Source organism: Symphalangus syndactylus, chromosome 6 (assembly GCF_028878055.3).
Source record: "Symphalangus syndactylus isolate Jambi chromosome 6, NHGRI_mSymSyn1-v2.1_pri, whole genome shotgun sequence".
In the NCBI taxonomy this organism is placed as follows: domain Eukaryota; kingdom Metazoa; phylum Chordata; class Mammalia; order Primates; family Hylobatidae; genus Symphalangus; species Symphalangus syndactylus.
In genome coordinates, this window is record NC_072428.2 from 101,325,686 (window position 1) to 101,342,611 (window position 16,926).

At 34.8% G+C, this 16,926-nt stretch overlaps 2 protein-coding genes across 10 annotated transcripts in view; one reads left to right on the forward strand and one right to left on the reverse strand.

The window, feature by feature from the left end:
• LRRN3 (leucine rich repeat neuronal 3) overlaps positions 1 to 4,760 on the forward strand; it is a 34,674-nt gene extending 29,914 nt beyond the window's left edge. For both annotated transcript variants that reach the window (XM_055283712.2, XM_055283711.2), the window contains one exon: positions 1,738 to 4,760. In XM_055283712.2, coding sequence (XP_055139687.1) covers positions 2,096 to 4,222 — 2,127 coding nt within the window. In that variant the 5' untranslated portion in view covers positions 1,738 to 2,095 and the 3' untranslated portion in view covers positions 4,223 to 4,760. The remainder of the gene's footprint in view (positions 1 to 1,737) is intronic.
• Positions 1 to 16,926, reverse strand: part of IMMP2L (inner mitochondrial membrane peptidase subunit 2) — an 886,329-nt gene that overhangs the window by 463,500 nt on the left and 405,903 nt on the right. The window lies entirely within an intron of this gene.

Consider the following 16,926-nt stretch of genomic DNA (forward strand, 5'->3'; position numbering starts at 1 on the left):
AGCAAGTTAAACTTAATCTTCTCTGAAGACTACAAAACTCAAGTCACTTTATGCAAAGGAGACTATGGAGAGAAGTAAGAATGAAAATGGGAAACAGCTAATACCACTACATCTAGCTTACTTAACATTTTATAATTTTTGTCTCTAAATCCTGTCTCCTGGGAGCCTGTTGAATCGCAGTCTAACTCATTTGGTTGTAAGTGAACAGTATTATTTATTTATTAACTTTTTATTTTGCCTAACAGGCAAAAAAAAAAAAAAAAAAAGCCATCAACAGTTAAAAGATTTAAAAGTTGTTTTCCTTCTTTCCCTATAACTAAATTTCAAAGCTAATGAAAACATAACAAATAAAATTACAAGGTATAAACAAGTAAAGATTTGAAATAACAGAAAACTTCAGGAAACATATTCATTAAAATAATAAATGTTTAACCTTTTAAAGATTAAATTTCTCAGCCTGCCCAATGCCTAGGCCAAGAATTATCAAGAACATATCCTTTGCCCACTTGTTCATGGGGTTGTTTGTTTTTTTCTTGTAAATTTGTTTGAGTTCATTGTAGATTCTGGATATTGGCCCTCTGTCAGATGAGTAGATTGCAAAAATTTTCTCCCATTGTGTAGTTTGCCTGTTCACTCTGATGGTAGTTTCGTTTGCTGTGCAGAAGCTCTTTAGTTTAATTAGATCCCATTTGTCAATTTTGGCTTTTTTTGCCTTTGCTTTTGGTGTTTTAGACATGGATATGAACAGACACTTCTCAAAAGAAGACATTTATGCAGCCAAAAGACACATGAAAAAATGCTCATCATCACTGGCCATCAGAGAAATGCAAATCAAAACCACAATGAGATACCATCTCACACCAGTTAGAATGGCCATCATTCAAAAGTCAGGAAACAACAGGTGCTGGAGAGGATGTGGAGAAATAGGAACACTTTTACACTGTTGGTGGGACTGTAAACTAGTTCAACCATTGTGGAAGTCACTGTGGCGATTCCTCAGGGATCTAGAACTAGAAATACCATTTGACCCAGCCATCCCATTACTGGGTATATACCCAAAGGACTGTAAAACATGCTGATATAAAGACACATGCACATGTATGTTTATTGCGGCACTAGTCACAATAGCAAAGACTTGGAACCAACCCAAATGTCCAACAATGATGGACTGGATTAAGAAAATGTGGCACATATACACCATGGAATACTATGCAGTCATAAAAAAGGATGAGTTCATGTCCTTTATAGGAACATGGATGAAACTGGAAACCATCATTCTCAGCAAACTATCACAAGGACAAAAAAAAACAAACACCGCATGTTCTCACTGATGGGTGGGAATTGAACAATGAGAACACATGGACACAGGAAGGGGAACATCACACACTGGGGCCTGTTGTGGGGTAGGGGCAGCGGGGAGGGATAGCATTAGGAGATATACCTGATGTTAAATGACAAGTTAATGGGTGCAGCACACCAACATGGCACGTGTATACATATGTAACAAACCTGCACGTTGTGCACATGTACCCTAAAACTTAAAGTATAATAAAAAAAAAAAGAATTATCAAGGACAGTCATGAAAAAGATAAAGTCACCAAACATATTGAAGTACTTAAACGCTAATAATATAATTTATACATGAAATAATTATAATTAATGGATATTAATTATGGTATTTTTCATTTGTACTAATTATTATCTTTTTTCTTCCATATTTCATTTTATTACATTTAGCATCGTGCTGCTATTCCTGCAAATACTGAACAAGCATGGGATTTGAATATTATACTTCTAAATAAATGAATTACTCAGTCTCCTATGACCATCTATACATACTCTACCTTCAAAAAGTACATCAATATTATATCATTAAGGAAATAGTAACCTTCTCTTCTCCAATATGCATGACATTTTTGGACAATGCAATTGTGGCACTGGCACTTATTTCAGTGAAGAAAAACTTTGTGGTTCTATGGCATTCATCATTTGACAAATGCAAGCATCTTCCTTATCAATCAGCTCCTATTGACCTTACTAGCACTGACTGTGGAATCCTTAAGGGCCCATTACATTTCTGAAGAAGAAAGCTAAGATGAAGGACATGCCACTCCGAATTCATGTGCTACTTGGCCTAGCTATCACTACACTAGTACAAGCTGTAGATAAAAAAGTGGATTGTCCACAGTTATGTACGTGTGAAATCAGGCCTTGGTTTACACCCAGATCCATTTATATGGAAGCATCTACAGTGGATTGTAATGATTTAGGTCTTTTAACTTTCCCAGCCAGATTGCCTGCTAACACACAGATTCTGCTCCTACAGACTAACAATATTGCAAAAATTGAATACTCCACAGACTTTCCAGTAAACCTTACTGGCCTGGATTTATCTCAAAACAATTTATCTTCAGTCACCAACATTAATGTAAAAAAGATGCCTCAGCTCCTTTCTGTGTACCTAGAGGAAAACAAACTTACTGAACTGCCTGAAAAATGTCTGTCTGAACTGAGCAACTTACAAGAACTCTATATTAATCACAATTTGCTTTCTACAATTTCACCTGGAGCCTTTATTGGCCTACATAATCTTCTTCGACTTCATCTCAATTCAAATAGATTGCAGATGATCAACAGTAAGTGGTTTGATGCTCTTCCAAATCTAGAGATTCTGATGATTGGGGAAAATCCAATCATCAGAATCAAAGACATGAACTTTAAGCCTCTTATCAATCTTCGCAGCCTGGTTATAGCTGGTATAAACCTCACAGAAATACCAGATAATGCCTTGGTTGGACTTGAAAACTTAGAAAGCATCTCTTTTTATGACAACAGGCTTATTAAAGTACCCCATGTTGCTCTTCAAAAAGTTGTAAACCTCAAATTTTTGGATCTAAATAAAAATCCTATTAATAGAATACGAAGGGGTGATTTTAGCAATATGCTACACTTAAAAGAATTGGGGATAAATAATATGCCTGAGCTGATTTCCATCGATAGTCTTGCTGTGGATAACTTGCCAGATTTAAGAAAAATAGAAGCTACTAACAACCCTAGATTGTCTTACATTCACCCCAATGCATTTTTCAGACTCCCCAAGCTGGAATCACTCATGCTGAACAGCAATGCTCTCAGTGCCCTCTACCATGGTACCATTGAGTCTCTGCCAAACCTCAAGGAAATCAGCATACACAGTAACCCCATCAGGTGTGACTGTGTCATCCGTTGGATTAATATGAACAAAACCAACATTCGATTCATGGAGCCAGATTCACTGTTTTGCGTGGACCCACCTGAATTCCAAGGTCAGAATGTTCGGCAAGTGCATTTCAGGGACATGATGGAAATTTGTCTCCCTCTTATAGCTCCTGAGAGCTTTCCTTCTCATCTAAATGTAGAAGCTGGGAGCTATGTTTCCTTTCACTGTAGAGCTACTGCAGAACCACAGCCTGAAATCTACTGGATAACACCTTCTGGTCAAAAACTCTTGCCTAATACCCTGACAGACAAGTTCTATGTCCATTCTGAAGGAACACTAGATATAAATGGCATAACTCCCAAAGAAGGGGGTTTATATACTTGTATAGCAACTAACCTAGTTGGCGCTGACTTGAAGTCTGTTATGATCAAGGTGGATGGATCTTTTCCACAGGATAACAATGGCTCTTTGAATATTAAAATAAGAGATATTCAGGCCAATTCAGTTTTGGTGTCCTGGAAAGCAAGTTCTAAAATTCTCAAATCTAGTGTTAAATGGACAGCCTTTGTCAAGACTGAAAATTCTAATGCCGCGCAAAGTGCTCGAATACCATCTGATGTCAAGGTATATAATCTTACTCATCTGAATCCATCAACTGAGTATAAAATTTGTATTGATATTCCCACCATCTATCAGAAAAACAGAAAAAAATGTGTAAATGTCACCACCAAAGGTTTGGACCCTGATCAAAAAGAGTATGAAAAGAGTAATACCACAACACTTATGGTCTGTCTTGGAGGCCTTCTGGGGATTATTGGTGTGATATGTCTTATCAGCTGCCTCTCTCCAGAAATGAACTGTGATGGTGGACACAGCTATGTGAGGAATTACTTACAGAAACCAACCTTTGCATTAGGTGAGCTTTATCCTCCTCTGATAAATCTCTGGGAAGCAGGAAAAGAAAAAAGTACATCACTGAAAGTAAAAGCAACTGTTATAGGTTTACCAACAAATATGTCCTAAAAACCACCAACTAAATCTACTCCAAAAATGAACAACAAAAAAAGTGAAAGACTGCAGTTGTGCTAAAAACAAAACAAAAAAAAAGTAAAGAAAGATTACTTTTGAGAGAGAAGTTTAAGCTTCACCAACGCTGCTCCTGACCAATGGAAATATGTACAACTTCAGCATTTTAGGTAACTGGCTTCAAGGGGTACTGTGGCAACCAAATAAAATAACTCCATTTTCTAAAACTTTCATGTAACTTTTATGTCTGGACTACAGTTAAAGTGGACAAAAACATTTCTGTATTTTTTTTAAGTATATAAGAGTAGTTGAACTGAGCAATACTTCCTCCTGTGTTGTATTACACATATTAGCCACGAGTTTTTGCAGTGACCAGATAAACTTGAATTGACACGTGGTGTAATAAAATGGACAAATTCTGTAGAGTAGACACAGTGAGTATGTGGACCTCTTTTATAAGGAAAAATACATTTTGGATTAAAATCAATTGCTTTTGTCTTGTTTTGTTTCTAAATAAAGAATAATTTCTGGGAAATATCATCTGATCAGATATCATTTAAATGACAAAGCTTTTAAAAGGTGTTTTTCTATAATGAAATTTGGAATGCTAAGAGTGAGACACTTTTCTTTGGTGATGGGACTACCTACATTTTTATAAAGCCTCAAATATGGATTTCAGAAAGCATTTAATCAATATTAAATGGCAATCATAATTTGTATTTAACCCTTTAACTATTGACAGAAACTCTAGGAAATTATGCATTCACTTAAGGATTTTTTTTAACAAGTAGCTTTTGGAGTAGCAGTAGCTTAGTTTTAGGCCGCTTGCTTTTTTTTTTTTTTTTTGAGATGGAGTCTCTCTCTGTTGCTCAGGCAGGAGAGCAGTGGCAAAAACTCGGCTCACTGCAGCCTCCACTTCCCTGGTTCAAGCAATTCTCCTGCCTCAACCACCCGAGTAGCTGGGATTACAGGCATGTGACTACATCTCTGGCTAATTTTTGTATTTTTAGTAGAGAAAAAGTTTTGCCATATTGGCCAGGTTGGTCTCGAACTCCTGGCCTCATGGACACCTCGGTGTCCCAAAGTGTTGGGATTACAGGCATGAGCCACCACACCAGGTCTAGGCTGCTTGCTTTGCAGAAACTATTGCCAAATTTCATTATGACTTATGCTCTAGGTATAATTTTCAAATCTCTCTCTGATTCAAAACAGTTAAGGAGCTTCACTGAAATAACAAGCAAATAACTTAATAATTTACTATATTGAAACATGGCAAGGAAACAACATGTTTCAGTCCAAGACTAAGATTTTAAAATTACACCATAAAACATATAGGATTATTAGTAGAAGTTTAACAGATTCGACTTTCTGAAATTTCTTTTATTTAGCTCACCTCAATATAAAAATGACATAATTCAGATACTTCCAGAGTTTGATACAAATTTAAGAGGAATGATGTTAACTAAAGGAAAAGCTTCTGAAACTATTTTAAAGTAAAAGAAGCAATTAAGAATTTAATTTTTTAGTCCAGTCCTCTAAAAATATATTTAAGGCACTGGTAACCCACAGCTTAAAAGATTACAAATCAATGAATTGAAGTGCCAAGTACATTAGTAGTTCTGGGAAGTGAGGAGCGCCTCTGCCCGGCCGCCCCGTCTGGGATGTGAGGAGCGCCTCTGCCCGCCGCCCCGTCTGGGATGTGAGGAGCACCTCTGCCCGCCGCCCCGTCTAGGAAGTGAGGAGCGCCTCTGCCCGGCCGCCCCGTCTGGGATGTGAGGAGCGCCTCTGCCCGGCCACCCCATCTGGGATGTGGGGAGCGCCTCTGCCCAGCCGCCCCATCTGGGAGGTCTGCCACGGAGGACAGACGCAATGTGGGGGCTGGACGTGGTGGCTCACGCCTGTAGTCCCAGCACTCTGGGAGGCCGAGGCGGGTTGATCACTTGAGGCTACGAGTTCGAGACCAGCCTGGCCAACATGGTGAAACATATGAAAAATACAACAGACAAACCAACCAACCAACCCAGCAACAACAAAACAGATCTACCTTGGAGTCATACTCTAATTTTTTCTATTTTCCTCCCTTTCTGATCCTTTATCCCACTTTCTTTTTCTTCCTCTTCCTTCTCCTTCTTCTTTGTCAAATAGAGGATTGAATTATTATCATTGATCCATACAAAGTCCCTCTCTCATTTATTTTCTTTAATTCCCACCCCCCATTTCTATTCCCCGTCTTCCCATGTGCAACCTTCCTAATATGTTTGATATGCATCTTTTTGTTTGTATTTTTAGAAAATGTTTATTGTTTTGTGTGCAAAAAAAAATTAATAAAAAAAATCTTATATAGGGAATATATGGAGTTCACTTAAAAAAGAGAGAATTAAGATTTTTGAGGATTTCAGTCATTTTTACAAACAAACCCCCACAGTCCTGCAAAAATAGAAGTATTTTTGTATAAAGCAAACATTCTGAGACAATAAAATACCACAGTTTTTATAAGCAAATTGTTTATCTCTCAAAGTTACAAAGCTTTCATGTTAATTGCTATTGTGTCTGCTCATAAGCAACTTTTAACTTTTCTTACAATAGCTTTCTGCATAATATCAATATCTCACTGGCCTATAAACATTTCCAGCACTGTAGTCATATCAATTTATTTGTTAGTATTAGACATTTCTTTTGTGATAGCATTGACAGTTTCCAATTAAATCCTAGCTGTTTTTGACAATGTGAGAGGCAATTGTTAAGAACTTCTTAAAACAAAAGGGTAAATTGAGTTAATTTTAACACAACCAAAATATGAAACTTGCTAATTCAACGTGTTTCTCAAACACAAATTTTACAACCTGATGAATCACTATCACACAGAGGCTGACATTAGAATTTATCAGCCAAACATGCACATACATCATGAGAGGTTTCAGCACCACAAACAGAGCTTTACAGAGCTCAGCTATTTGTCAAAAATATAGGAGGTGAAATACAACCTATTAGGATGCAGGCATAGTATAGGTCAGTAACAACCTGAGCATGTACCTTGTATGTTTCTTTGAAACCTATTTGCCTGAAGAAGTATCACAAACATGTCATAGCACTAAGAATTCATTTTAATCTACATATTTCTTTTAAATTTTGTTATGAAATATGCATTCTGAATAGACATCTAGTAGTGAGCATTAAAATGAAGTATTTCTGTTACAACCAAAAATATACAGATGCTCAAGGCAAATCATGAACCTACTGATTTGCTTAAATTTTAATGTAAATTTCCAGTGAGAGAGAAAAGACATCTGCTTCAATGAGAATGGTGTTTCATGCTCTGTTACCTCTTAATCCTCACATAAAACTAAGCATTGGTCAAAGTACTCAAACCATTTAAGTTACAATTTTGTGATATGATATGGATGCTCTTGTTGCAAAACACAACCTTACCTATAACAAATAAAACTCTAAAGTTTATAGCTGTATGAATGCTACCTAATCTGCTCACCTTGTATGGAGAAAAACACCTTGGCACAAAAATAATTTTTGAAGAATTACATATTTTATAATTGATACTACAAAATAAAATTAAGATTTTCTAACAATAAGCATACCCAATTGAATACAAAAATATATAAAAACAGTGCGACACAAAATATGTATTTTATAATGTATATAATTGTCAGTAAAGCTAAGCAGCAACAGGTTGGCAGACATATGCTAACCATTTCACCAAGAAAGAAATGAAATAGATTTATGGTACATATATTAGTCATTTAATACTTATTTTAGTGTTAAAGTTTTTATTCTAATTAGACAAAAAGTTTTTAAGTAAAACTACACACAAACAAGCATAAGTTTAAAATAATTCCTTAGTTTATTCATTTAATTATCTTTTGTTATAGTCAATAAACATTTATTGTATGGCTATTAGTCACAGGAAAAAGAGAAATAAATAGGACGAATTTTCTACCATCTAAAACTTATATTCTACTAGATTATATTCTGGTTTATTTTCTTCATCAGTGTTTTTACAAATACATGTTAACTGTGTTATTTGGTAAAGTCCCAGCCTTAATCCTTCATACTTTCACAAAATGATAATGCTCAGAAAAAATGCAAGGTTTTTTTCTTGGTCTAAAATGTTTTACTTATCACAATTTTGATGTAAAAGCTTGCTTCAAATGTAATATTGATTTTATTCAGTATATCTGCAGAAACTAGCCTAATACTATCCTTTAGACTGGCTAAATTAAGAGGCATATTTAGGCTGAGTGTGGTGGCTCAAGCCTGTAATCCCAACACTATGGGAGGCTGAGGTGGGCGAATCACAAGGTCAAGAGATCGATACCATCCTGGCCAACACGATGAAACTCCGTCTCTACTAAAAATACAAAAATTAGCTGGGTGTGGTGGTGAAAGCCTGTGGTCCCAACTACTCGGGAGCCTGAGGCAGGAGAATCACTTGAATCTGGGAGGCGGAGATTGCAGTGAGCCAAGATCACACCACTGCAGCATGCCACCCTGGCAACAGAGCGAGACTCCGTCTCAAAAAAAAGAGGCATATTTAGTTACCATAAATTATTTCTGTGCATAAAACATGGATACCTGTTATGTGACCCCTATTTCAAACTCAAAGAGAAAATGAGAAGTGAATTTCAAAAAGGTTTATCTAGCACGGACAAAATGTCTATATATCTTTACAAGGAGGAGAACCAACTTACTCTATCCACATTAACCTTTACAAGATGTTCCAATAACTATAAAGAATAGTCTTAAAATTTCAGAGATTAACATTTTAGATGAAAAATCCAAAATGTGTCAGAAACTAATAAAGCAAACAATAAAAATAACTAAAAAGTTTAAAAGTATACATGTATTAAGGAGTGAAAAAATCTCAATAACATATCTCACAGCCATCAAAATTATGAGGAAATAATTCTAATTATATATGTCACCATTCACAGTATCTTGGGCTTCACCACAATGCTGATTTTCTAGGAGATAGGGAGTAATGAATAGTAACTAAATTGTGGCTATATTTTCTTTGATCCCATCTTTTTCCTCAAATTTCCCAAGACATTATAGCAAATAAGTAAAAATTTTTGTGAAAAATATAGTTGTCACCATTATATTTACTATATTATATATTATATATATTATTACCATTATATATTACTATATTTAAGGGTCTCAAAAGGATATTTTGCAATCAATTAAACAGAAAAGACTACAATGATCTTCTCCTTCAGATGCTAATATTTTCACTACATCTTTGCTTCTATAATATCATTTTACCCTAATGAATGCATTGCTAACTAGGTCGTTGCTTGAGAGAACTACAGCGTTGTACTGGAATGCCACGTCTAGAAACGGCTACAATCAGTATCACGGAGTTTTGGGAAAAGACAGAACTGACTCCAGTTTTCACACAATAGTGACTACTTTTATCTGTTCATTTGAAAAGTAAGGACTTGAGTGTTAAGAGTGACCATGGCCTAGATTTATGTTATTCTTCTAAAGGAAAAGGAAAATATTATTTTTACAAAGGAGCAAAGTGCAAAATCAGAGTTAATATTAACAGTCATAAAACATATATCCAATTCTAAGAAAAATTATTAAGAGAAAAAACTTTTAAAAAGAATATTACAGCAGAATATAGATTATTTCCAAAATTTGGCCTAAACATTTCATTTACAGTATATACAGAAGGCTCATGAATTGAGTAGTATGTATTTAGTATGCTCAAGTGAGAAGACATCATATGAAATAGAACATGATTCCTTTTTGTTCATACTAAAAATAGACAAGCCTACAGAGATTTGAATTTACCTATTCTAGTTCACTGTATATACATCTCAGAAGGCCCCTAGCTCATCTTTGAAATAAGCCATAGAGCATATACCAATTAAGGGAGTAAATAACTCACAGATATGTCAATAGGACTTTTTCTTAGGAGCAAACTGAAGAGTTCAAATAATAAATTCAAAGCTAGCATCACACACAATTTCAAAATTATTGAGAAGTGGCCCAGAGTAACAAAGCATAGCAAAAAGAATTGTGGTTGACCTTAGTAAGCCTTTTAGAAGGATGAGCTACAACGACATTTGGAGACCTCACAGTACTTTGTGTGTTTATATTTACCTTTTCTAACTCTACTACATCACCAAGAAACTAACAGTATTATGTGACCATTGTAAAGAAAATCCAGCTTCTCATTAAAATATATGGTTCAGCATCTGAAGTTATTGATTCAAAATCCAATTGTGATACTCCTTTGTAATGTTTACCAGCCTCTGGAACAAATAATGGAGTGAGCTTGGGACATAAATTAACCCTCCTAATCCTCACATTGAGAGAATCAGGCTGTAATAAAATAACCTCCCTGTCATTTGTGGTACTAGACTCAAGGCTGGTAAAGACAGAAATAGTTCTTAAACCCACAGAGGTATCATTATTAAAGCAATATAGCTAAACACACCCAAATGGTCTTTCAAAAGAATACGATATAAAATTGAAATTCATTATCAGAACTGGGATTAAGGTCAGATACCTCTAGTAAACATCTCTTTAATAATGGTTTCAGAGAAGAGTCACCTATTCAATAAAAAACGAGAAATCATGTCACCAAAATAACTTTAAAGCTCTTACCTTCCTATCCCTATTTCCTAGTAAATTAATCAATGAAACGAAATTCTAGTACAGAACTTTCATATTAAATCACTTATCAAGATTTTAAAAAAATATTTACATATAAAATGCATGAATTCATATAAGTATATGATGCTAACAAGTCAATTCAAACCCCTGAGTGTAAAAAAATTTCTTCTAACCACGGATATGGCATATATAAAATGTATTTAAAAAATAGAAAACTTTTGGATGAAACTGGAAAACATCATTCTCAGTAAACTATCGCAAGGACAAAAAACCAAACACCGCATGTTCTCACTCATAGGTGGGAATTGAACAATGAGAACTCATGGACACAGGAAGGGGAACATCACGCTCCGGGGACTGTTGTGGGGTGGGGGGAGGGGGGAGGGACAGCATTAGGAGATATACCTAATGCTAAATGACGAGTTAATGGGTGCAGGAAATCAACATGGCACATGGATACATATGTAACAAACCTGCACATTGTGCACATGTACCCTAAAACCCTAAAGTATAATTAAAAAAAAAAAAAAAAAAAAAAGTAGAAAACAAAAGATTCGTTTCTTTCTACAAACAACATCTTTTCCACACAAATCAATAGGAATTAAGTGATTGCAGTGAAAAAAAAAAAATGAACCACAACAAAAATAACTGTGTGAGGCTAAAGGGAATTAGGTTTTCCTTCCAGTGGATTATGCGTGCCACAGTCCAGGCTCAGTCCTCAAGTGACAATGCAACGCTTGAGATATTCTGTTGATGCATGCATAGAAAATAATAAATATATCATTAACATATTATGTTTAGATAAACATGCATTTATATTTACTTGAGTAGAAAGATTATAAATTAAGAAGGAAGGAAAAAGGAAAGGAAGAAAAGAAGGAAACATTCATAAATTGTGAATATGTGCCAGATTCACAATTTGCTGTGCTCTTAGGAAATCCACTTCAGATCTAAAGAAGGGGTGTGGGAAAATGAACATTTGCCATCTTACAGTATGACAGGCATGCTAATAGACAGGCCTGCACATCTCTTTCTGTACATGTATAATGTGATATATATTACATATAAATGTGTATAATAATTACATAATTACAACCCAATTTATGTAATCCTCCTGAAATTTCTTTGAGTTCAGCATTAATATTCCAATTTTATATATCAGTCTCAGAGAAGTATTTAAGTATATTTCCCCAAGAAAACATATGAACTATATATTCATATAGTTAATATGAATGCATATTAACTGTAACAAAAATAATAACATAGAGCAAAAAAAAAAAATAAAGCAAATGACTCAACACCAAGAGAAATAATAACAGGAACTTTATAAGCATGCCATAACTCACAACAATAACTAATAGGTGATTTTTTGGAGAGGGAACAATTCATCAATAGTACATTAGATTCATTAATTGTTCCTATTATCTTCTAACTCTCCCCATCAGTATGTTCTTTTATAATATTCCTATCTCAGTTTCATATCAGAAAATGGGATAAAGAGTATTTATTTGTCAAACTGCAGTTACTACTTATTTGCCAAACACAAAGAACCCTAGTTTATCAAGAAAGGAAAACCTATGGGTATTCTTATAAATAAAACCTTTAAAATAGGAATATACATGAAGTTCCAAGCAGATGTAAGGCTAGAGACTTTTAAAACAATTTTTCTGCAATTATTTCCATGCATCTACTTCACATTCCCAATCTATAAAGCTCTTCTCTTTCTCAGTCCCATTAGAAGAAACTACAGAATGGTCAATTATGTTTAACCTGCTTGCCAACTCTCCGATTACACTTATCATGCACAATAACTCAATCTTAGAAGGTACATCCTGCATAAAAAGTGAAGTTTGAGAAGACAGAAACTTCTCTTCAACATTTCCATCCTTGTGAGTACTGACACTATAGGCATGGGAAACTCAGAACACCACATCAACACCAACAGCTTAGAGAGTCAGATGTCATTGTGAGCTGATAATGCTTAGCTTTGTTGACTGATGTGTAATCTATTGAAAATCTTGGGTTCTTAGGAGTTCTACTTTATAAATTGTATAATATAGTTCAAAAGAACGAAATTATTTAATATAGTTTAGATGACAGGGATTGCATATTGATAAAAGAGGTAGCAAAAAGTTTAAATAAAAACTGGACACCATCAAACTTATCTGTGTGATTAAAATCTATAGCTACCCATAGAGGAAGCTGATCATCTACACGTCTGAGTGAAAGAAAGAAGGTGGTTCTTTAAAGGACTTTCTTAGGTTAATTAGATTCTATGGAATTAAATTGACACACAGAAATATTTTTATGTATAAAGAAGCTCCTCAGTATTCAACGAGTACTAAAGTCACTATGTTGACCTATGTTCTCATCCCAAATGATATGGCTGAGCTTAGTTGTTGTTAGTGTTGTTGTTATTCTAATGAGTCATTTGTATGTTAGTGCTCCTTCCAAGGATCAGGTCTAATAGCAGCAAGGTTTCTAAGCAGGGAAGCAAGGAGTGGCCCATGCTTTATTCACACACCATTTATTGAAGATCTACTTTGTACCAGACAAAATATTAGCTACTAGAGATTCAACATTGACTGCAATAGACAAATCTCCTGACATCCTAAAACTTAAGAGTGAAAAGGTAAATACCAACAAATGAATCTGGCAATTGCAATTCAGGGAAACAAAAGTATGATAGGCAGAGGGACAATTACACATATTTGGGGGGGTACAACATTCTCAGTTATTGTAAGGTAGTCCAGAAAGGCTTCTAACTCAGAGCTAAGACAATCTTTACACAATATCCCAGTTAGAGGGCAGAGAAATGTTAAGGTTAGATTAGGGATGGCATGAAGATACTAATAGGCTGAAAATTTTTAGTAATGACAAAGTGCTAGGCAACTGAAAGTTCTGAAGGACAAAGCAGGAGCTGGCTTCAGAAAGAAAAATCAGGAGGTGGGTAAAAATCAAACTTTATTTTGTGCTAACCATGTCAGAAACCAATATCCTAGGAAAAAATGACTATGCCAAATGTAAAAGACCAGAATTAATTTATAAGGGTACAAAGATTCGTTTGTCATATTTCAATCCTAACTCCCTATGTAGTCTAGCACTCAGCCTCCTCCAGAGTTAGAAATATGAGAAGATGTGGGAAATAAAAAAGAAAAGAAAATAGACATGGGCACACTCTATACTCCACCCTCTTAAACCTTCCCTAATCTGAAATCACACATAACTCAAAAGCCTCATAAGTGTACTCTCAGAAACAAACATCCTTTATCTTCACAGTTATTATAGTCCAGTATTTGATGGCTATCTAATTTCAAATGTTTTAAAAATACATCTCCCATGAAATTCGTAGATGGTCAAAATGTCACTCCAGCTTTCTACTGTCTCCCCAAAGAACAAATAAAGGAAAGAGAGACTAAGTATTCTGGGTAATTTTGTATATAGAAGCCCAAATGTAATGTAAAATTGTGATTGATGTCTTTGATTTTAAGATTGACCTAGTTCTATTTCCACTGTCAATTGTATTTCTTTTTCAGAAATTTCACAAATATGTTACATAGAGTTTAATGAGTATATAAACAGATACAGGAAAAACCAAAAAAATTACTGTGTCTAATTTCCTTAGACTATATTTTGTATAATACCAGACATACTTCTAACTACCTATATTTTATATCACTTTCTTCAGATAATATTTTTTAAATGTTCTCTATTATGTTTCCAATTGGAACGCTGAACTCAAAACTTAAACAGTATTTGTAGATGTACTGATCAACATAAATCAGGTATCCATTCTAGATTTTCTATAGTTTCTTATCATTGTGCTCTCCTAAGAAGCAAAGTTTTATTAATATTGTCTAAGATAAGGTAGTCTAATTTGGATTATTAGAGTAAAAAGTGCATTATGTCACAGCATTTTTGAAAGCTCAATTTTGAGGATGCATTTTTATAGTATTAACTTATCTCTTCTGTTATGAAAAACATAAAATTTGGAGATATTTTTGCTATGAAATTCTATCAAAAGTGTTTTGGGGAACTCTGATATATACATTATGAAAATAGTTATTTTTCAATTCTTCAATAATGTTTTGATTGAAAAAATTTTTTGGAGATTTTAGCCTGAAACCAAGGAGAAAATTCTAAACAAAAAATAAATAGGATAAAAGCACATCACATCCACCTTCCTGTGATATTTAAAATACTCATAACTGAGTATACTCTAAAAAGACCTCTTTAATATCCTGATGCTAGCTCCTAATTTAGTGGAGAGGACTCCATCTCACCACAGCAGATGTATCTGTTCCATTTCACTATGGTATCAATAATAGAAAAGGGCCAGGTAGCCTCTTAAACAAAATATTTACTAAATATATGTAACAGAGTGATTTTCACTTTATTGATAAGGGAATTCTACCCCAATACTAGGCTATACTACTCAGGCCAACTGTTTCAGTGTGAATACTCAGAATATCAGGTAGAACATGTAAGTAATTCAGCACAAATTGTCATCTCATTCTGGAAAAAAATGAATCCAGTTTTAGCTTTACTGAAACCAGAAGATAAAAAATACCATAATATCTATGAGACCAATGGCCCCTGATTTTGAAACTAAAATTAAATATGAGGATATTATAATACTCTACTGATTACATATCTATAAAGTACTTTTTAAGATATAAGACATACTCGTACATATTATGCCTGGGATTTTATTTATTATCCATATCTACTCTGTGATGTCAAGACAATGATGCTAACCTACCTTGATGAATTATTGGTCATAAGGAAGGAGAAATTGAATAAAAATATTTTCAGACAAATCTGCAATCCATTGAGTCTTTCCATTCCTCCAAAGTGAGCACTGTGACAGAGCTGTGTCTTTCTTAGAAGTGATGGGACTTATCAATAAAGATTTTTACTGTATTGAGAAAAGCTAACCCTGTGATCTTTAAATACTCTGGCTTCAGAAAGGAATTTTAATATTAAGCCTCTTCCAAAGTTCTTGACTTGAAATCCCAACATTACCATCATGATGCCACATTATTCTTTTAAAATATACCATTTCAAAATATGAAATAATTTTTACATGTTAATAACTGAGTATATTTTATTGCAGAATTAACATATGCTTATTATACAAAATCAAGAACATACAAAAAAGACGGCCTCACATTCTCCCTGTCTACCAAATACACTCTTACAAAAGCCTGTCATTCTGCCTTTGACAAACTTTATAATATTATCTCTTGACTCCACTATTTCACTCTTAATCCAGACTAGAGCTGCCCACACTTTCAAGGTATTTATCATCAAAGACCTCTTATCTCAGAATAAAAGATGACTTCAGTGCCCACCCTGTTATCCTCCTACAGCCCTCAAATCTCCCAATGATGTGACCGACAGACATTACCATTATATAGTAAATGGTAGGTCAGTTGCTTATATGTCACCCTACTACTTTTTTTTTTTTTTTTTTTTTTTGAGACGGAGTCTTGCTCCGTTGCCCAGGCTGGAGTGCAGTGGCATGATCTCAGCTCACTGCAACCTCAGCCTCCTGGGTTCATGCAATTCTCTGTCTCAGCCTCCCAGGTAGCTGAGATTACAGGCACCCACCATCATGCCCGGCTAATTTTTGTATTTTTAGTAGAGACAGGGTTTCAGCATCTTGGCCAGGCTGGTCTTGAACTTCTGACCTCATGATCCACCCACCTTGGCCTCCCAAAGTGTTGGGATTGCAGGCATGAGCCACCACGCCCAGCCACCCTATTATATTTTTCAAAAGTCCTAGGAGTAAATATATTTTTTCCTCTCATGGTAGCCTGAGATATTTGTTTCTTTCTAATCTTTACCAATTCTATTTTAGAAATAAAAAAAAATGAATCTCATCTACATCCCATAGGGCAGCCCTGCAAGTTATTGATTATGCTAGCCTTTCTCTAAGTTTTGTTCGTTTCATACTGAAGAAACCCATGTCCTTAAAGCAATTCAGGTCACTCTTCTCTGGATATGATTCAAGTCATTAAAGTCTCTCTTAAAATGTAGTATCAGAAATTGGATGCAAT